The 22392-nt window shown below is 42.3% G+C and overlaps 1 protein-coding gene across 2 annotated transcripts in view; it reads left to right on the forward strand.

The window, feature by feature from the left end:
* Positions 1 to 22392, forward strand: part of GHR (growth hormone receptor) — a 218400-nt gene that overhangs the window by 83772 nt on the left and 112236 nt on the right. For both annotated transcript variants that reach the window (XM_048850919.2, XM_048850918.2), the window contains exon 2: positions 19753 to 19833. In XM_048850919.2, the coding sequence (XP_048706876.1) occupies positions 19764 to 19833 (70 nt within the window). In that variant the 5' untranslated portion in view covers positions 19753 to 19763. The remainder of the gene's footprint in view (positions 1 to 19752; positions 19834 to 22392) is intronic.

The raw sequence follows: 22392 nt of genomic DNA on the forward strand, positions 1-22392 counted from the left end.
ACATACTCAGATGGAGACTGGCTAGAGTGCTTGCTGATATAGTGGCCAGCATGTGCAAAGCAGGAGCCAGTCTGGTTATTATGCCTACAGAATGAAAGATAAGAGAGTGGGACAGAAGTTTATAATCTCTTGCTCTGTAAATTGGAAAAGGAAGCTATAGGCTGAGTATGCTATTGTCCACTGAAACCCCCATTTTTTAAGGTAGGGGGTAAATCTAGCTCACACTGAAAATGCCAGTCTGTGTACATTCTCGTTACTTAGCAGCTCCTTCCACGCAACAATATCTTCCAACCAAACAACTCCACATGCTCCCTTAATGAAATGTTTTGCAAGGCTTCTGTTTCTTTCTGTCATGGTTCCTCCTTTGAGTTATTGCAATTGAAAACAGATAGCATCTTGAGTTTGTCTTGAAAGTGGCATCTTCTGCAGCTTCTCAGAGAAGTGCAGCTTTGTTGTGAGAGTTCCTAGTTACAGACAAGATGTTAGAAGCATGCCAGAAACTTGTTGCAATAGATGCTGCACCATCTCTTATGAAGTGGAGGGGAAGAATTAGGTAAGGGAGGGAGAGAAAAAAACTGCACCACCATTACACAAGATGTAAGTGTTGGGGGTTAGATAAGCTCCTTAGGGCAGGGACTCTGATTTAGTGAGTTTGTGTAGCTCCTTGCACAGTGGGCTTACTGGTCCCAATTGGGACCTCAATATGCTACTCCAGTATGTATATTACATAATATAAAACACACCAATTGAAAAAAGGTAGGGGAGTTGCAAAGTGCCTTGCACTTGGATTACTAAACATGGTCGCGTGATCTGCTATGTGACCCTCTGGCTAACTGCTCTGTGGTTACTTTTAGAGTGATTTGAAATGTGCTTGCACCATTTTAAATCAGGAATGACTCTGTTGAAGGCTAACTAGTGTATTGTATGTGAAATCAGAATCGGGCCTTATGTGTACAAGGGACTTGAAACATACAGATCCATTTCAAAGGAGTAGAGAAGGGTCCACCCAGTGTGGTATTCTGCAGCTTTATGAAGTAGACACATTCGACCCTCGGTATAAAGGTTAGACTCTACAGATGCTGATTCATTCAAGTGTCTGGGACTTCTAAGATTATGGCTATGTTTACACTAGCACTTTTGTTGGTAAAACTTTTGTCGGTCCGGGGTGTGAAAAAACCACACCCCTGGTTGACATAAGTTTCACCGCCAAGTGCCGTTGTGGACAGGGCTATGTTGGCGGGAGACACTCTCCTGCTGATCTAGCTACTGCTCCTAGTTGGGGATGGTTTAATTATGTTGACGGGAGAGCTCTCTCCCATCAGCATAGAGTGGCAACATGGGAGACCTTACAGCGGCGCAGCTGCAGCCGTACAGCTGTGCCGCTGTAGGTATGTAAAGTAAGACATTAGTCTCAATTTCAGTTTTAAGACCTAAGATCAATTAGTGTCATGACGAATGTTGCTCATTGTGACTGTAATTACATACAAACCTGATTCAAGTTTGAGTTTGAAGTGCCATACGTATCTTGGGAGCATATGAAATAACTGTTAATGTCTTCCAAACATTAACAATATCTTTGTATCCAATGCAATAAGGTCTCTTTAAAAACACAACCATGAATGCCTCTATATGTATTATTTGTCCCTTGACTTGTTTCTTGCAACTTCAAACTTGGTGAGTGTAAGAACTGTTTTGTTTTGTTTTGTTTTTAAAAAAAAAAAAAAGGTGGGGGCAGTCATACTGTTTTCCCAAAGCCACTAGGTAGAATCAAGTAACTGGGGTGCCCCTGGCAGTTGGTCATGTGTGGAATGAGAAGAGATTCCATGCATGATCACATAAGTAAGACTAATAGCCTTGTGGTTAAACTGCAATCCTAACTATTCAGTAATGTGGTATAAACGTGTAGATTAAGTGCAGGAGAGCCAGTTACACAGGGCACTTTGCTGCTTGATTCATATCAAAGCAGAATTACCGGTTATTTCAGCATCAACACAAGGTCAATGAGGTGAGGGTGGCTTTTAAAATCTGAAAAGTAATCTGAAAAGAATGGTGGCTATGTTGGACTTATTGAGAGATGGTATGTCGGTCTCCAACATGGCATGTAAATATGGCTGCAACGAATCTAGCATCTGTGCCATCAAGATTCGAGAGAGAGAAATTTGTCAAGCCGTGGCATCAGGTGCTCCAATAACTGCTACAGTGACGAGCCAGGTGCGTGATAAGACTTTAGTGAAGACTGAAAAGGCTTTAAACTTATGGCTGGAAGACATGAACCGTAAATCTGTGCCTATCGATGGCAACACGTTGCGAGAAAAGGCTCTTAGCCTCTACATGCTGTTCAAACCTCCCGCCGAAGAGGGACAGCCTTCTGATGAGAAGGAATTCAAAGCCAGCCAAGGTTGGCTTAATAGTTTTAGGAACCGCTTCAACCTCAAGCATGTGCAGACTACTGGTGAAACTGCATCTGCCAATGAAGAGGCAGCAAAAGCCTACCCCGAACAATTAAAGAAAATCACAGAAGAAAAGGGCTTTCTTCCGGAACAAGTTTTTAATGCTGACCAGACTGGGCTCTTCTGGGAAAAAAAATGCCCAACTGCACTTACCCTTCGAAATCAGAAGGACAAGCCCCTGGCTTCAAAGCAGTTAAAGACGGTGTGACTGTGTTGTTTTGTGGCAAGGCATTTAATAAAGCTGGGCTTGCTCTACAGGGCTGCAAATCCCTGTGCCCTAAAAGGCAAGAACAGAAATCTCCTGCCTGTGTTCTGGCAATCCAATAAAAAGGCTTGGGTGATGGCAGCATTATTTCTGGATTGGTTCCACAAGTGTTTCATTCCGGAGGTCAAGCGGTACCTCGAAGAGAAAGGACTTGACTTTAAAGTGTTGCTGATCATAGACAGTGCTCCTGGCCATCCTGAGGCACTCCGGTTTGTGCATAACAATGTTGAAGTCGTCTTTCTCTTCCGCCCCAGACCCCAATACCTCCTCCAACCTCTCAACCACGGCATGATTCACTGTTTCAAGGCCATGTACATGAGGCTTACATTCTCACAGATACGTAGCGCTATGGATGCTGATCCCAATCTTAATGTGATGGAGTGTTGGAAGTCCTTCAACATTGCCAATTGCATCACTTATATTAAACAGAAAATGGATGTAATCAAGCCTGAAACAGTCAATGCATGTTGGCAAAACCTATGGAGAGAATGTGTGAATGATTTTAAGGGTTTCCCAACCATTGACAAAGAAGTGAAACACATTGTTCAGGTGGCCAGGCAAGTGGGTGGTGATGGCTTCGTCGACATCCTTGAGGAAGAAATTGAAGAATTAATTGAGAACTGTAGAGAAACATTGACTAACGAAGAGTTAGAGGAACTGATAAAATCGTCTACAGAACATGAAGATGATGACGACTAACAGGAAGAGCCAGCAAATTGGAATCTTCATAAATTTGCTGAAGTGTTCCCAGCAGCGAAACACTTAAATGATTTAATTTCTGAATACGATCCCTCTATGGAACGAAGCCTCAAAATCACACGTAGTATTACGGACGATTTGAGACCATATCAAGAAATGTTTGAGCAGCTCAAGAGACCAACAGCGACAGTTGCCAATCACCATGTTTTTCCTTGAAAAACAACCAGCAACGGATGAGCCTATGCAATCAACTTCTCGAGCTGAACCAGAGCCAACCATCACCCAAGCTCTCTGTCACCTCTGTCTCCTGGATCGACATCAAGCCCTGATAACCCCCTGTAATTAAAAATACAGTACTATAAAATTATATTTTGCATATGTACTCTTTATTATATACTGTACATTACTGTATACATTTATACATATTACTGTACAGGGTTGTATACACAAACCCATGTACAGTATACTGTACTTTATGGGTGATTTAAGGGATTTTCAAGGGTAATTTTGACTGTGATTTTCGCCTTACGTGCTGACTTTAGAACCTAACCCCTGTGTGAGATGCGACTCCTCTGTATGTGCAGTAGTAAGTGGTAAGCCTGGTAGTTAAGTGTGAAAAGGATCAGGCTGTTAGCTTGTAAATTCCTCAGGGCAAAAATCTTGTAATTTTGTCTGTAAAGTGCCAAACACTCCTGTGGAGCTGTATAAATAATAAAAATTAGGACAATACAGACACATGGTTTCCCAATTTAATACTCAAAGCATGTGAATCTGCTCCAGAGGTTTTACACCTCCTTTACCTTAGAATATAGTGCTGTGAATTTCCTGTAGATGAGGGTCATGGCATTGATTCATCCAGGTCAGCATCAGTTTGTCAGCCACTCTTTCTCCCTGTCAAGAGACCCTTCTATTTATAACACACAAAGTAAAATGTTGGTGCCATGGTTTTGTGGGTTGATAGCTACACTTCTTCCATCTTTCATGTCTGAAGATAAAAGTTGTGATACAGAGTTACTAGTGCACTCCTCTTTGGTGTTTTAGTGGTGATTAATGTGCCACTTCACATCTGCCATTGCTCCTTAGTTACACTGGTTGAAGAAGACAAATAAACATACAGAAGATACAACTCAGTGTTAATATTTGAAAAAGCAAGTAGATAGAGGACTAACTAATGGTTAGCAATATCTAAATTGCTAATCACTTTGGATTATAGGTGGTTGTCATTATTTCTTTCTTCACTGTGTGCTACAACTTTATTCTATGATCTTGAGGTCTCCAATAGTTCATTTCTTGTCTCACTGAGAGATTTGTTGTGAGAGTTCAAAAGCTGCTACTAATTTCTCGTACAAATTTGTATAAAATACCAAATCAGATCCTCATCCTTAGTTGACATAAATCAATTTAACTCTATTGACTTCAGTGGTGCTATGCCAGTTTACACCAGCTAAGGACCTGGCCCATTATCTTTTCTGTATGGCTATATATTAAGTAATACAACTCTTGAATGCAAGAGTTACTGCTAGGTAATTTTCTGTGGCTTTCATCTTCAGATTTGTGAGGTGTGAAACTGCAAGGCAATGGAGAATCAGCCCATGATTCAGTACCTAAGGGGTCTGACTTTATAGCTGGTATTGCCAATAAACTCTTTAATGATGGTCTGGTGCTTGCCTAAAATATTTCTTCTGTATGCTATCTGGGACATGGGGCTTGTTTACACACCGAAGTTGCACCAGTCTGACTTTCAGTTGCTTTAAAAAACAATTTAATTGAACCATTGCAAACTCCTGTGTGGACACACATCAGTTTAAATCAGGCTTACTCAGGTTAGTAAATTACAGGTGCAGACTTAACTAATAAATATCGAGACACAAAGTTGCATTGGTATAACTAAATCAGCTTAACACCACACCTTCTATTAAACCTGTGCAACTTTGTAGTACAGGCCATAGAAAATATAGGAGAGTGGGGTGTGGGATGAAAAGGTTTGATTTAGTACTTTTTTCTGATGACCAGTATACCGGAGCTTCTCACTTAAAGTCGTCCCAGTTAATGTTGTTTCGTTCTTACGTTGCTGATGTAACCCTTCTGCCAGGCCAAGTTGATAGCAGCAAGGGCCGGGTTCAGTACACAGGGGTTCCCTCTCATCAAAGCAAATGCAAAACTGGCTCGAGCCTCCACCCAGTGACCTGCGAAAATCTTACACACACCCTGGGCGCCTCAAAGAGGCAATACTTCCCCTCTCGCAAGCACAGAGTCTCGGTGTAGCAGAGAATCTTTAATAACATGAAGTAAACGACATCAGCATTAAATTGGGGAAACACCACAACTAGTGTTCATTAACCAAACCATGAGCAAAGACCCACCCCAGCAAATTGGGCCTCATCCTTTCCTTCGGGTTCTTGAGTCCCAGAACCCAAATGTCTCTTGAATCCAGCAATCCACAAATCACCCAAAGTCCAAAAAAGTCCAGCCCCAGAGTTCAAAATTTCATCTGCAGAGTGTTACTCCCCAGTCTGGCTAAAATGTGCCTGTGTGTGGGGAAAGAGGTAAGGGGCACCTTACGTGTCCTGAAGCTGACTGCCCCACAGGGCTCCGCTCCACTCCACTCCACCACGAACGGCTCCGCTCTGCACAGCTCGCTGTCTCACGAATGCTCCACTCCGCCGTCTCATGAACGGCTCCGCTCTGCACAGCTCGCCGTCTCACGAATGCTCCACTCCGCTGTCTCACGAATAGCTCCGCTCTGTACAGCTCGCCTCGCTGTCTCACGAATGCTCCGCCAGCCTATCCACGAACAGCACCACTGCACTCTAGGTCTTCCGGCTCCCCGTTACTTGACACAGTGCTCAGTGATTCCAGCTCATAGTAATGGGAGCCTTAGTGCTGGTGCGCCATAAGGCCAAAGTGAATTCAGCACAGTACGTGTAGCAAGACTCTTAATAGACCCAAAATTAGCTCTGACATTCCACAGTGGAGAGAGACAGAGGTACAATTGGTGTTTCAGGCCCTCACAAAGGGACCCACACCACCAGGTACTAATACCTGTCTCAAGCCTCTCTCAATTCACAGAGTTTTGGAACCCATTTCCCTTGCCTAGCGAGCACTACTCAGTTGGGGGAGAGTCCCTCCATCATAACAAAAGGCCAAGTACAGTTCCAAGCACAGTTCCCATAATCAGGGTAATAACAATTTATTCTTCCTGCCCCGATAACAGAGACACTGGGGATCCCACAACAGCCAAAGTGACCATTTGGGAAGTTATGGCTTCATTCTAGGTGGGGTGGGTGTGCCTATGCAAATGAGATCGGCCCCTGAAGTTCTTTTCCACAACTTGCCACACCTCACCACCAGATGTCAGGGTGGAGCTCATCCTGACTCTGCTTACATCGATCAGTTAGAGAACATGCTCGTTTAAAGTTGTGTAATGCTCCCTTCTAACGTTTGGCAGCCATCTGCTTTGTCCACTGCTTGCAGGAAGAACAGCCTGTTGCAGCTAGCTGGTGGGGGCTTGGAACCAAGGTGGACCGGCAGCCCCCCTATCAGCTCCCCACTCCCCTAAGTTCCCTGTGCGGCAGCTACCCAGCAGGCTATCAATTGCCAGCAGTTCAGCTGTCCCTTCCCCCACTGCCATGTGCTGCTCCTGCCCTCTGCCTTGGAGCTGCTCCCGGGAGCCTCCTGCTTTCTGTCCGGGAGTGGGGGGGAGGAAGGGGAGGGGCGGGGGGGGGGCTAATGTCAAGGTGTCCCCCTGCACCCCGCTTACTCCTTCTCCATATAGAGCAGGCTGGGGACATGGACAGAGAGAGACAGAGAGAGCTTGGGCAGGTGCTGTCTCAACTTCCTGATCCACTTAAAAATGAGATCAGCTTACTTAAAGGGGCAGTGCACATCTTTCTCTCACACACACAGGGTGTGTGTGTCTGTTTCTTGTCTGCCATGCTTGCTGTGTCCCTTTCCTCCATTCCTGCTGCCTTGTAGTGTGAGGCTACATTAACAATGTGTTAACCCTTGAGGGCTCAGCCAAAAGCTAGTTCATCACTATTTACATTAATTCTTATGGGGAAATTGGGTTCGCTTAACATGGTTTCACTTAAAGTCGCATTTTTCAGGAACATAACTACAACGTTAAGTGAGGAGTTCTTGTAATTCTCAGATCATTTTGCCACTTGTGAGTAATGTGGTCTTCCCAAACTCATGCCAGTAAAAACCCTTTGACTATCACTTATCATCCTGTATTTTATTTAATACTTACGTCAATAACTTTTGCTTAATACTATGTCAATTCTTCTTATGCAGATTTTAATCTGATTAGTAGCATGTGAAATAATTTAGCATGAATTTAGTGTTTATAACACATTTTGTTTCTTGTTAATCCACCATTAAGCAGTTCCATTAGTCCACATAAATTCCAGCTTCCTATACTTTATTTTATGGCCTCTGGAAGGTGCTGGCATTACAGAAAATAAATTAAGTGTAGCTATTTAAAATGAGCCACCTAATGACAACCCTCCCTCCATCTCATTTACTTAATGTTCACTGAAACAGTCCGGGGTTGATTTAAAGATAGTACTTTTTAAAAGTCATGTGGTAGTTTCAAAAATACTCTGCGTTAGCCAGCCTGCTCCCACTGAGTTAAGCGAGCGTTTCATCACCCTTCATATTTAACCTTTTAAATTTCACTTACACTAATTGTTGTATCCTTAGCTATATCTGTTGTGCATGTCAAGCTTGGAAAAGTTTGAGACATCATATGCTGACTTCATAGTGGGTGCAAATCCAGTCTTCCATTATCCCAATGCCACACTGTTCTCCAAAAAGTGCTTCCATGCTTGTTTGTTCCCTGCAATACGTAAATACCATAGTGATCAACATTAAAAAGACTTGAGACTGAACATCTGCCATAGCAGTAGAAGTAGCTTCCTCTAAGGTTCCGATCAAATGGAGCACTGAAACAAATGCATGACTTTAAGTAAGCGAGTAGCCCTATAAGTCGCAACTTATGTTTAAGCGCATACTTAAGTGCATTGCTGGATGGGAGTCTAATTCTGCTTTTGTTACTGTTACATAACTTTGTGGCCATAAGGTGATTTTGCTTGTGTTTCCATTTCTGTGTTGTGTTCCTAGGACTTTGTCCTACAAGGTGCTGAGAACTCTGGTTCCAATCAAGTGGAATATTTAAGCGTGTGCTTCACTTTGGGACTACTTGCATGCTTAAAGTCAGAATTCTAGAAAACATTTTACAGATACATTAGAAGCAAGAGGAAGACCAAGGACAGGGTAGGCCCATTATTCAATGAGGGGAGAAAAACAATAACAGAAAATGTGAAAATGGCAGAAATGTTAAATGACTTTTTGTTTGTTTTTCACCAAAAGTGTTAGTAGCGATTAGACATCTAACGTAGTGAATGCCAGTGAAAGTGAGCTAGGATCTGAGGCTAAAATAGGGAGAGAACAAGTTTAAAAATTACTAGGGCTGTCAAGTGATTAAAAAAATTAATTGTGATTAATCACGTGATTAAACAGTAACAGAATACCATTTATTTTAATATTTTGTATGTTTTCTATATTTTCAAATATCTTGATTTCAATTACAACACAGAATATAAAGTGTACAGTGCTCACTTTATATTTTTGATTACATATATTTCGCTGTAAAAAACAAAAGAAATAGTATGTTTCAATTCACCTAATACAAGTACTTTAGTGCAATCTCTTTATAATGAAAGTTGAACTTACAAATGTGAATTATGTACAAAAAATAACTGCATTCAAAAATACAACAATCTAAAACTTTAGAACCTACAAGTCCACTTGGTCCTACTTTAGCCAATTCCTCAGACAAACAAGTTTGGTTATAATTGCAGGGGAGAATGCTGCCCACGTCTTGTTCACAGTGTCACCTGAAAATGAGAACAGGCATTCGCATGGCACTGTTGTAGCTGGCACTGCAAGATATTTATGTGCCAGATGTGCTAAAGATTCATATGTCCTTTCATGCTTCAACCACCATTCCAGAAGACATGCGTCTTCTGCTCGATAACGATCCAAAGCAGAGGAGAGCGGATTTTCATCATCTGAGTCAGGTGTCACCAGCAGAAGGTTGATTTTCTTTTTTGGGGGTTCCGGGTCTGTAGTTTCTGCATCAGAGTGAGGTTCTTTTAAGACGTCTGAAAGCATGCTCCACACCTTGTCCCTCTTAGATTTTGGAAGGCACTTCAGATTCTTAAACCTTGGGTCGAGTGCTGTAGCTATCTTTAGAAATCTCACACTGGTGCTTTCTTTGTGTTTTGTCAAATCTGCTGTGAAAGTGTTCTTAAAACGGACATGTGCTGGGTAATCATCCGAGACTGCTATAACATGAAATATATGGCAGAATGCAGGTAAAATGGAACAGGAGACATACAATTCTCCTCCAAGGACAGTCACAAATTTAATTAACACATTCTTTTTTTAACGAGAATCATCAGCATGGAAGCATGACCTCTGGAATGGTGGCCGAATCATGAAGAGACATACCAGTGTTTAGCATATCTGGCACATAGATATCTTTCAACACTGGCTATAAAAGTGGCATGTGAATGCCTGTTCTCATTTTCAGATGAAATGGTAAATAAGAAGCAGGCAGCATTATCTCCCATAAATGTAAACAAACTTGTTTGTCTTCGCGATTGGCTGAATAAGAAGTAGAACTGAGTGGACTTGTGGGTTCTGAAGTTTTACATTGTTTTGTTTTTGAGTGCAGTTATGTAACCAAAAAAAAAATCTACATTTGTAAGTTGCACTTTCATGATAAAGAGATTGCACTACAGTACTTGTATGACAGGAATTGAAAATACTGTTTTTGTTTATCATTTTTACAGTGCATGTATTTGTAATAAAAATAAAGTGAGCACTGTACACTGTGTATTCTACATTGTAATTGAAATCCATGTATGTAGAAAAACATCCAAAAATATTTCATAAGTTTCAGTTGATATTCTATTATTGTTTAACAGTGCAATTAAAACTGCAATGAATCGCAGTTCATTTTTTTGAGTTAATCACGTGAGTTAACTGCAGTTGACAGCCCTAGTCATAAAGAGTTATTTTAAACAAAAAGCTAAGCAGCTGCTAAATGTTCCAGGTGCATTCAAGTGGAATACATCTGCTCTGCTGTCAAGTGTACAGTACCATGGCAGTTAGTGGATGACAGAAGGAAAAGCATAGAGCTTGGAAAAAGTTTTCTGTTTCTGTGTCAAATGAATACCCAGAACAGGTCCCTGCATCCATCCTTACAATTTAGCACTCTTCTGCAGGCAGAAGCCTCCTGTCTTGCTACCCTTCAATCAGTCTTTGGTGCTGCTCAGTTGACCTGTTTCTCCCTGTCTTCTGTTGAAGTGGGGACATCAAATTAAGTATTTGATGTATCCATCCATAAAAGAGAGATTTTTCTCCTGGTCAAATTACTGAAGGCATATAATGTGAATGGTGATATTTTATCAGCTAAATTAGGACTAGCTGAGGTCTATGGGGTTTGATCTTGAAGTGAGGCTTTTGAGTAGTTAAGGTCAGTGTCTCTCAAACTTTCCAAACTACAGTACCCCTGGCAGCAGTCTGATTTATCTTGCGTACCCCTCACTTAAAAACTACTTGCATACAAAATCAGACATAAAATACAAAAATGTCACAGCACGCTATTACTGAAAAATCACTTACTTTCTCACTTTTACCATATAGTTATAAGTAAATTGGAATATAAATTTTGTACTTAGATTTCAGCGTATGGTATATAGAGCAATATAAACAAGTCTGTCTGTGTGAAATTTTAGTTTGTACTGACTTCTCTAGTGCTTTTCATGTAGCCTATTGTAAAACTAGGCAAACATTTAGATGAGTCAATGTACTCTCTGGAAGACCCCTACATACTCCCAGAGGTATGTGTATGTTGAGAACAACTGGTTTAGGTCCAAAACTTGGGGTGGGGAGTTAAGTTATACAAAATCTAATCTGAACAGAAATTTATACATGGATGTAATTTTTTTTCCAGTTTCAATAATTAAAGCTGTTAGTAATAGGTGAGAACCTCTTTTATCAGAGCTCCTTTTAACTCATTTGAATCTCTTCCTTATTATGTAAAAGTCTGATTAATGAAAGAAAGATGCCTTTATTTCATGGTTCAGTTTACTGGTAGGTTGTGTTTTGTGATAATCCCAAAATATGGGCTAACCCACATATAAAATACTGCAGTATTTTACTGCAGTATTTTATGAGACTTGCTCAGTATTGCATTCTGAGTTTTTCTGGTTGATGACACTGGATTGTTTGTTTGCAAGGCACAATTTCTTATTCCACAGAATTATTTCTCATTCTTTAGTGTAATGTAGGGGTGAGCAAAGTTTTTGGGCCGAAGGCCCCATCTGGGTGGGGAAATTGTATGCAGGGCAGGGGGTTGGGGTGTGGGAGGGGGTGCGGTGTCCAGAAACGGGGTCAGGGCAAGGGATTGGGGCAGAGGAGGGCTGTGGGGCATATGAGGGGGCTCAGGGAAGGGCATTGGGGTGCAGGAAGGGTGCGGAGTGCATGAGGGAGCTCAGAGCAGGGGGTTGGGGTTCAGGAGGGGTTCAGGTCAGGATTGGGGGTGCAGGGTGCAGCAGGGGGCTCAGAGCAGGGAGTTGGGGTGCAGGAGGGGTGTGAGGTGCAGGCAGGGGGCTTAGGACAGGGAGTTGGGGGTGGGGTACAGGAGGGGCTCGGAAGCCTCTGTCTCTCCCCTCTTCCGCCCCCCCCCCCCCCCCCCGGGCTCCCAGGGATGTGGTGCCGGCCGCTTCTGAGAGTGGCGCGGGGCTTGCGGCACCACGGGGGGAAATCGCACGGGGCGGATCCAAAGCCCTGAGGGGCTGGATCCAGCCTGCAGGCTGTAGTTTGCCCACCCCGGTGTAATGGATTATTACTTGCAATATGTGTACTGTAGCTTTTTAATACAAATTCAACAGTTATTTCTGTCCTTTAATTCAAGTGGGTACATAATACTGAAAAATACACTGTTGAAAAAGCCATTCATTCAGGCATTGTTGGTTAGTTAATCCAGACTTCAGTGTTGGTTGGGAATGATGCAACGGTTTGGGTCTGTGGCCATTTTAATTTGTGTAGATTTGAAGGGCGTTAACTCATTCTAGCTGGAGAACTGTTCTTGTTGGTATTCTGTGGAACAAGGGTGAGCAGACAAAATGCCTTCACCAAGTACATTGGACACAATCTGTATTTCATTATACAAGAATAGAAACGAGACTTTCTTTGCTATCACAAGTTTTGCCATGAGGTAATTTGTGAGGAATGTATAAATACTCTGCAAGAATTACACAGGAATATTTTCTCCAGGAAAACACTGCAAGGCTATATATTTCAACTCAGTAATAAATCTCCTTCTCCAATAAATGTTACATCTATCTTAAATGCAGCATAGTTCTGTGCTTTAAAGCCCCTGATATTGCATGTATTTTTCCCCTACAAGCATATTAATTGGTAATTGAGGTATCTGTATGTGTTTATTTTTACTTGTACATTTTCTAAGCCTTTCTCCTTGCCCGTCATTGCCAGCAGCACAGCGAAAACTAAACCTTCCTCCCCAAATCAGTTCTATGTTCTTAATAATAATTTTGTTCAGCTTATGGCAAATAAGCTATATATAAATTTTCAGGAACCAAGAATGTAATAGGGTAGGCTCACTACACTGAAGCTGACTGACTGTAGTTGAAATGACCTCATGTTTCAAGGTTGGAGAGTTGTTGCTGGTAGCAAAGGCAAAAAGCTTTTGTGCTAGCCAGAGGTCAGTATATTCAGGACAAAATGGCTTTCTGAAGTCCTTTTCCCTTTGTCTTATGAGGTCCCAGGGACTCTCCAGATTCAGAGGTCTGACCCTAGAATAACATTCTTGTTAACAGGGTGTTGAGATATGTTTTATCTGGCCAGTACAGAACAGTGTTACCATCCATGCTGTAAACTAAAAACTGTGCTAGGTTTCTTGTCTCTAGCATGGTTTTCTGTACCGATTTCTAGTCTGGGTCACCCCTGCCTACACTGACAGCGTGAGCACCCGACTAGCAGAAGTCAAGTTTAAATCTCCTTGTGGCTATCATCACTCCAGCACTGGTATAGAAAGGCCCAGAAAGAGAAATTCTTTCCCTTTTTATAGCTCCTGGTTCCCTTTCTCTGTTGGAGCAATTAGCCCCAGCTGACCCATATAAACATTCCCTGGTGGCAGGGGGTTCTTGGCAATCACTATAGTGAGGACAGTCAGCTATTGTAACCCTTCTTGCTGGTTTTAACCCTCTTCCTCCATATCCACTGCAGGGCAGAGTTTATAGAGCCTACCACACAGCTTTCCCCAAAATATTGTGCATTGCAATTGTTGCTTTTTTTGATCTGATAGGCAATAGGAGCCTTCACAGTGGAATTTGTCTTCTCCTACGCTTAATGGTATGTGGTGGAAGGAACCATTACTGGACTATGTAAAGGGTCGGTTTTTCTGAAGCTGGGGGTGGGGAAGCAGCTCTTACTAAACTAGTGTTCCAGCCCCTGAACAATGCTGTCCTTGTGGGAAACCGATTTGCGAGACAGCCCTCAGCATCGCAATCTGCTGTCACTTCTAAATATTCCTCTGTGGATTTCTGCTAGGCAATGGCTCTGTCTAATTAGAGGGCAGCTGGCATTTCACAGAAATGGTTTCTCCTGAGAATGATCTTGTCTACCAAGAACAGTTTCATCATGTGATATGTTTTTTTTTTTCAAAAAGAAAAGGAGTACTTGTGGCACCTTAGAGACTAACCAATTTATTTGAGCATGAGCTTTCGTGAGCTACAGCTCACTTCATCAGATGCATACCGTGGAAACTGCAGCAGACTTTATATACACACAGAGAATATGAAACATACCTCCTCCCACCCCACTGTCCTGCTGGTAATAGCTTATCTAAAGTGATCAACAGGTGGGCCATTTCCAGCACAAATCCAGGTTTTCTCACCCTCCACCCCCCCCACACAAATTCACTCTCCTGTTGGTGCTAGCCCAGTGAGCTGTAGCTCACGAAAGCTCATGCTCAAATAAATTGGTTAGTCTCTAAGGTGCCACAAGTACTCCTTTTCTTTTTGCGAATACAGACTAACACGGCTGTTCCTCTGAAACCTGTTTTTTTTTTTGTTTATTTTTGTGTGTGTTTTTACTTCAGCTCTTAGAACAGATCTCTCCTCTCCTTCCCCTCTGAGATCATTCTCAAGCTGTCAGTGCCAGACGTGTGGCAAGATATCACTGTTTGTGGCCTCTCTCCAACCCTCCAAGATAGTTCTCCTGGGGGGGCAGTTACCAAGTCCTCTTCGGAGCTGCAGGTGTGCGCTGTGGACACCAGTGAGGCGCTCAGTCCCTGTTGCCTTCAGAACTAGAACTCCTTTTAGTAAAGGACCTTGGGTTGCTATTGGATATCACAGCTCCTTCAAGGAGGATCATCTCCCATCATACCTTCCCTCTGACACACCTCTGAGACACATGCAGGCTGCAGGCATGCATAAGAGAACAAGTTGGTAGGAACCTGAAGTAGAGCTCTGTAAGCGCAAAAGTGTGTCTTTCTCACCAACAGAAGTTGATCCAATAAAAAATATTCTCACCCACCTTGTCTACTAAATTCAAACATTCAAGTGTGCAATAGAGGGACTGCCATCCTGTTTTAAATTCAGATCACAAAACAGCCCTAATGATGAAGCTGCTAATTTGACTCCATAATGAATGTCTCCAGTAGTCCACTGAGCTGGGATGCACAGTTTGTTCTCCGGAGTCCCATACCATAGGACACGGTGCTGGCCCTGGAGTATTAGATCAGCCTTGGCATTTGTCTGGGAGTTGTACCCCTTATTTAAGAAAGTCTTTAGTAATATCCCTAAAAACACAGGGTATCTATCTTACATATTTGTATGGCCCCATCACCGTAGTATCTGAGCACGTCACAACTCTTAATGCTTTTATCTTCATACCACCTCTGACGTTGGGCAGTGCTATTATCGCCATCTTACAGAGAACTGAGGCACAGATACCATAAATAACTCGCTTGAGATCACAGAGGAACTCTGTGGCAGAGCAGCGAATTGAACTCAGGTCTCCCAAGTCCCATATTGGCACCATAACTGCAGGACCAGCCTTCTTCTCTATTTTATTTGATATTGTTATGCATAGATTCTAATGCTAGAAGGGACCATTGTGATCATCTCGCCCACTTGTTCCCAAACTGGGGTTCGCAGAACGTTACAGGGGCCTTGCCAAAAAAATTTCATTCACGGCGGCCAGAGGACCCCGGGCATTGGAGGCAGCAGGTGGGACCCGGTTGCGGGGCAGACAGCCCAAGCCCCAGGATGAGCGGTGCTAGGCAGTTGGGGCTGGCAACCCAAACGCTGCCCCCGTCAGCGGGGGAGCCACCAGCCCGAACCCCAGCGCTCCACACAGGGCTGGCAGCTTGAGCCCCAGGGAGAGCAGGGCCAGGCAGTTGGGGCGGCAGCCCAGACCCCAGCACGGGGCCAGTATTCTGAGCCCTGTGGTGGGTAGGGCGGCAGCTGAGACCTCAGGCGCACAGGTGGCAGCTCGGACCCCGTCCTTGTCAGACAGGGGAAGTTGGCATCGAGGGCAGAGTGAGCAGGGGCCATGCTGTACGTGGGGCGTGGTCCAAGCTAATTTGTCCCTCACAGGGCACACTCATAGAGACAGACCTCATAGCAGAAGAAAAGCTGTTTGTGAGCCAAACCAGCCAGAAGCACATTGTAACCAGTGTGACAGTGTTAAGGTGCCTCAGTAATTGTCATTCTTTCTGGAGTGCTGTTTTGCTTTAGTGAGACGTGAGTGAATCTTCTCATTTTCTAGTTTGTTGGTTGTTGGCAGTCTCTCTCTGTTATTTTTATTAGAACTTTCGTACACAAGTTCAATGGATAAGTGGCTGAAAAAGGAGAGTGTAAAGACGCAAGGATCACTAGTGTTTCCTCAAGTCCACACTATGGAAAATCTAAGTCTAATGATCATGATGGTCCTGGAAACTCACTTACAAAGAAAAGAAAATATGACAATGATTATATAAAATATGGCTTTACATGCATTGGTGATCAAGAATAGATCACCACTGTGTGTGATTTGTGGTGGTGTTCTAGCAAACGGCAGCCTCAAACCTTCTCTACTTTGGCGCCATTTAGAAACTAGGCATCCTGCACAACTTGACAACCCTGTTGATTATTTTCAAGTGAAAATTAGCTGAGAGGAAAAGTGACATTACCAGATTTATATTCAAAGCAAGTACTGATAATGAAAATGCACTTGAAGTGTCATACCACGTGAGCTACCGAGTAGCAAAAGCATCAGAAGCCCATACCATAGCAGAGAGCTTGATTGATCCATGTATAAAAGACATAGTTCATTGCATGCTCGGAGAAAAGGCTGCAAAAAGGATTGACATGGTACCTTTGTCCAATAATACATTTTCATGAAGAATTAATGACCTGTCAAATAATGTAGAGACCACGATTGTACATAGAGTGAAAACTAGTCCATATTATGCTATACAGTTGGATGAATCAACTGATGTAGCTAATCTAGCTATTTTGCTACTGTTTGTACGTTATGTGAATGAAGGTATGGTTGAAGAAGACTTTTGGTTTTGCCGACCACTGGAAGAACGTACAACTGGAGAAGATATCTTCAATCTGACTAATGAATATTTTCAAGAAAAGGAAATAGATTGGTTTCGTTGCCTAGGCATTTACACTGATGGGGCCACATGAATGACGGGGAAGTATACTGGATTTGTAGCTCGAACAAAAAAGGTTGCATCAAAAGTCTCTTGGACTCACTGCAGTATCCATAGACAAGCCTTTGCAACAAAACGCATGCCTGAGGGACTGAAGAAAGTGCTGGACAATGCAGTGAAAATGGTGAATTTCATAAAATCACGGCCAACAAATTCCAGAATATTTCATGTACTTTGTGAAGAAATGGGTAGTATACACAATTGTCTGTTGACCCATACTGAAGTTAGATGGCTCTCACGGGGCAAAATCTTTGAGTGCTTGTTTGAGCTTAGAATGGAAATCCTAGGTTTTTTTCCCAATAGCCACCCTTTCCACCTTGCCAGCTATATGGAAAATAATGTCTGGCTCCAGAGTCTAGCTTATTTAGCAGATATTGTCTCAAGAATTAATGACCTAAATTTATCTTTTCAAGGCCTCAATATAACAGTTTTCAATGTGCAAGAGCGAGTTGAATCCATGATAAAGAAGTTGCAGTTCTGGGAAAGTTGTTTCGAAAATAATCAAACTGAGTGTTTCAGTACTCTTCATGACTTCCTGGCAGAACATAACCTTCAGTTGGATCAGTGCACGAAAACCAATATAACTGCACACCTAAAAGGACTTTGCACAACTTTCAGGGAATACTTTCCAACTATGTTAGGCGATAATGACTGGATTTGCAACCCTTTTGATGATACCACTTTCTCAACACAGATATTGAACACTGAGGAAAAAGAGAAATTGATTGAGATCTCCTGTGATTACGAATTGAAAAGGAGTTTCAGAAATCTGTCATTGATCAACTTTTGGCTGAGTTTAAGAAACGAGTACCCTCTTCTGAAAGAAAAAGCTGCTGCAGTTTTGTTACCATTTTCAACAACATACTTATGCGAGAAAGTGTTTTCCTCATATGCACATCTGAAAACCAAATACAGAAACACTCTATGCCAAACCAGACCTGAGACTTTATCTTTCTCCAGTGGTTCCAGACTTCCAAGAGCTATGCAGAGCAAAACAAGCACATCCATCACACTGAGGAAATTTAAACTTAAATCCCTGGAAATATTCATTTTTAGGAGGGGGTTCACGAGATTTCACAATTTAGTGAAAGAGGTTCACGAGCTGTTAAAGTTTTGGAACCACTGATCTAACCTGACCTCCTGTGTAACACAGGCCATAGAACTTCTGCAAATAATTCCTAGAGCAGATCTTTTAGAAAAACATCCAATATTGATTTAAAAATTGCCAGTGATGGAGAATTCACCACGGTCCTTGGTAAATTGTTCGAATGGAGTTAATTGCTCTCACGGTTAAAAATATACACTTTCTTTCCAGTTTGAATTTGTCTAGTTTCAATTTGCCGCCATTGAATCGTGTTACACCTTTCTCTGCTAAACTGAGGAGCCCATTTTCAAATATTTGTTCCCTTTGTGGGTACTTATAGACTGTAACCAAGTCAGCCCTGAACCTTCTCTTTGTTACACTTAAGAAGCCCAATCTAATCAGTTTATCACTATTAAGCCAGTGGTTCTCAATATATTTACCATAGTGGACCGCATATGTGACCCACAATGTGCTATGTGGACCGCATCCAATACTACCTCAATGGCTCAGTTGCTAGTAGGGCTTTGTGGTGGTCTCATTCCTTGTAAGGACAAGTGTTTGAACTTACATATTCAAGTCACCAGTTAATACCTGCGAGCCTCTGAGCATGCTCAGTGTGAATTAAATATTACCCAAAGCTTAAGCAGTCTCAGTCTGAGCTGGTTGCTCATGAATTTGTTAGCAAGTGCAGTGTCTCCTCTCCATCCATTCTGCCTCATGAGTGCTTCAACAGTATGTTCCCTGTAAGGGCAGCAAGACCCACAGATTGTATTTTTCTCACTTGTTCTTGGCCTCACTGCTCTATGGCCCTGAGGATGTCACATGGGCCACAGCTCTGTGCTGATCAGGCCACAGGTTGAGAACCACTGCTATAAGCTTTGTTTTCTAATCCTCTAATCACTTCCCTGGCTCTTCTTTGAACCCTCTTCAATTTATCTGTACTTTTTTTTTCTGGTGATGCTACCAATGTGGTAGGCAACATAGCACTGGAAGTCCACTAAGGTAAAGGAGAGAAACCAACAGAACTTTTGAGAGATGTGAACGACTGCAAATGGACTAAAATATTTTTCCCTTTAAAAATGCATTACTAACAGCTCTTATTTTCAAAGTGAATACAAGATAATGCTTTCATTTCATTCTCAAAAGGCTGTGTGGGGAAAATGTGATGAAGGAGAATTCCTGGAATATAGGCCAAGGCCAGAAAATCCCTCATTGCCCTCAGTATTTATTAAACAAGCAGTCCTCTGGAAGTAGTATTTACTGTCTGTCAGAGAGAGTAATATAATGTAGGACTTTGAGGCAATAAAATGTTTTCTAACATGCTTCCGTCATAAACTTTTGCTTTAACTCCATTCAGAAATTAAATAAACTAGATGATACATTAAACTGCATTTAAATGTAATGAGATGAGTTCATAAAGAATCTGATTGTACTGTCTCTTTTATGATTGCAGAACCCAGAGGTATGGATCTTCGGCAGCTGTTGCTTATTCTGGCACTGGTTCATGCAAATGATTCTCTTTCTACAAGCGAGGGTGAGTTACTGAGTTTAAACATCTTTTGGCCATTGTTGGTGATGTCTGTGTTCCTTGGTCTCTGCAAAGTGTGTGCACTGCAGATTTTCTGAAAAAGAAGATGTAGCTGTTATCTTTAAAGCCATAGAAAGTTTAAGACAAAGTGTTACAGCACAAAAGGAGTGGTGAATTTACCATGCAGCCAACAGTGCACGGCACTGGATGAGATGGAAGTGGGATCAATGTTTGTTTGATATCTACACATCCAAAGAGAAAATTACAAATCCGTCTAAAGCAAATTGTGCTGCTTGCAACTCAGATTGGGAAACTACCTGAAGCTCCCTGGGGATATGTTCGGTTGCTGATTTAAGATTTAATGATTTAATAATCTCCACTTGTCTGAGATCAGAGCAGAGCTTTTTTAGTCTTTATCCTGATTCTTGAAATCCCACCCTGTGCTGAAAGTACCTCTCTGGTACAGAGATTGTAAAAGAATTATACATTTTTCAAAAAGAGCTCTTTTAATTTCTTGATGCACTAAGTGTTAAAATGGCTAGAAGTAAGGAGGAAACATTTTCATGATGCAGATCTCAAGTCTAAAGCCGGCACTATATGAGCAAGCCATAGAAGAAATTCCAGTAGGGGAAACTACTGAGAATGGAGTAAAATCAGTGTAAAAGGGTCTGAAAGAGGATACAGGACTGTTATTGTTAACATCAACTGGCCAGACCACTCATCGAGTCAGGCTGTAGACCTTTATATAGGCTATGAGGAGGAACACTGGATATGACCCTCCCCCTCTATATGGGGTTTTAGGTCCAATGGAACCAACTCAGTTCACAGATCCACTGACCATACCTCTGGCCTCCCACAATTCTTCCTCTACCCATCCCACTGCCTATACGTGTACGGATCTGTGCCAAGTTGCACGCTAGCGGTTAAGGGGGCAGGAGGTGGGGAGGAAAGAAGAGTAACCCCTCCTGCTGAGTTTTCTCCGCTGCTTCTCACAACCCACTGCTTTTGTGCTATCCAGAGGTAATATGAAGACCCCACAGATTAAGCCCTTTGGGGCCTGATCCCATACTCCTTCAGAATGAAAAATTCCCTTTGACTTCCATGGGAGTTTTATCTTGCATCAGACCTATAGAGTTGTTTGTCTCTGGGTTCATGCTTTACCATGTCTGTTCTGCCTTGTTGGTGCCTTTGGACAGATCAGTAGACTGTCGTCTACGACAGCTAAATATTTGCTCACTTAAGATTAACAGGTGCCTGCCACTCTATAACGAGGCATGGCAGGATTAGATTTTTGTTGGTAAACGTCTATTTCATCAAACACACTCAAATTGATGGCAAAATATTTACATCAATAATAGAAATTTACAAATAGGTAAAGTAAGAAATGCTGCTTGAGCACTTCGTAGAGTTAAGACTGTTTCCTTTGTATATTTTGACGTGCTACTGACGCTTTATTTTGTGTTAATGGTTAGGTTAAAGCTTTAACTTTTAAAATCTCAATGTCTACGGTCATTCAATAATTACTGTCTTCCTGCCCCCATTGTCTGAAACCCCCCGTAACTTCCCACAGCTGTGAACATTTAAATGGATAAAAATAGAAAAATACTCAAAACAAACATTAGCTGTCAAATGTATTAAAAAAATAAAATTCTGCCAAGCCTATTTGTAACAGACCTCCAGAGACAGAGCTAAAGAACAGCTGCAAGACAGGCAGCTCCTTAAGGAAATGCCCCCGACCTTCTAGCCCGAAAATGTCAAAAGAGATCAGTTTTCAGATGGTTCATTTCCGTAAAGCTTTTGACTTAAGACAAGAACCAAAGTTTTTTGGATGGAAAAACATGTAATTCCTTACTTTTATTTGAGCTGATCAGTAGCAATCAAAGATAATATAATTACCCTACTGCCATGTAGATCTACTATAAAATTCTCCTGAGCATATTTCTGACACTTGCTGGTCAGGAAGCTTTCATGTTTCTTTCGCGTGGGGTTGGTTGATTTTAATCCTGCTTGGAGTTCCATTGCTCGTTTTGTTCAGGTATGGTTGCTCTGTTCTGCATTCTTTACATGAGGTTGTCTGAGGCCAGCCAGCAATGAAGGCAGCAGTGCTACTGTCTCCAATGGTGGAGGGGTGATCAATGTAGTGTGCAGAAAAAACTTCTTTTGTAATTTAAAGCATTACTATAGATAATGGCTATAGATATAGACTCATAGATATTAAGGTCAGAAGGGACCATTATGATCATCTAGTCTGACCTCCTGCACGACGCAGGCCACAGAATCTCACCCACCCATTCCGATGATAAACCTCTCACCTGTGTCTGAGCTATTGAAGTCCTCAAATCGTGGTTTAAAGACTTCAAGGTGCAGAGAATCCTCCAGCAAGTGACCCGTGCCCCATGCTACAGAGGAAGGTAAAAAACCTCCAGGGCCTCTTCCGATCTGCCCTGGAGGAAAATTCCTTCCTGACCCCAAATATGGCGATCAGCTGAACCCTGAGCATGTGGGCAAGATTCACCAGCCAGATACCCAGGAAAGAATTCTCTGTAGTAACTCAGATCCCACCCC

This window comes from Caretta caretta, chromosome 5 (assembly GCF_965140235.1).
Source record: "Caretta caretta isolate rCarCar2 chromosome 5, rCarCar1.hap1, whole genome shotgun sequence".
Lineage (NCBI taxonomy): Eukaryota > Metazoa > Chordata > Testudines > Cheloniidae > Caretta > Caretta caretta.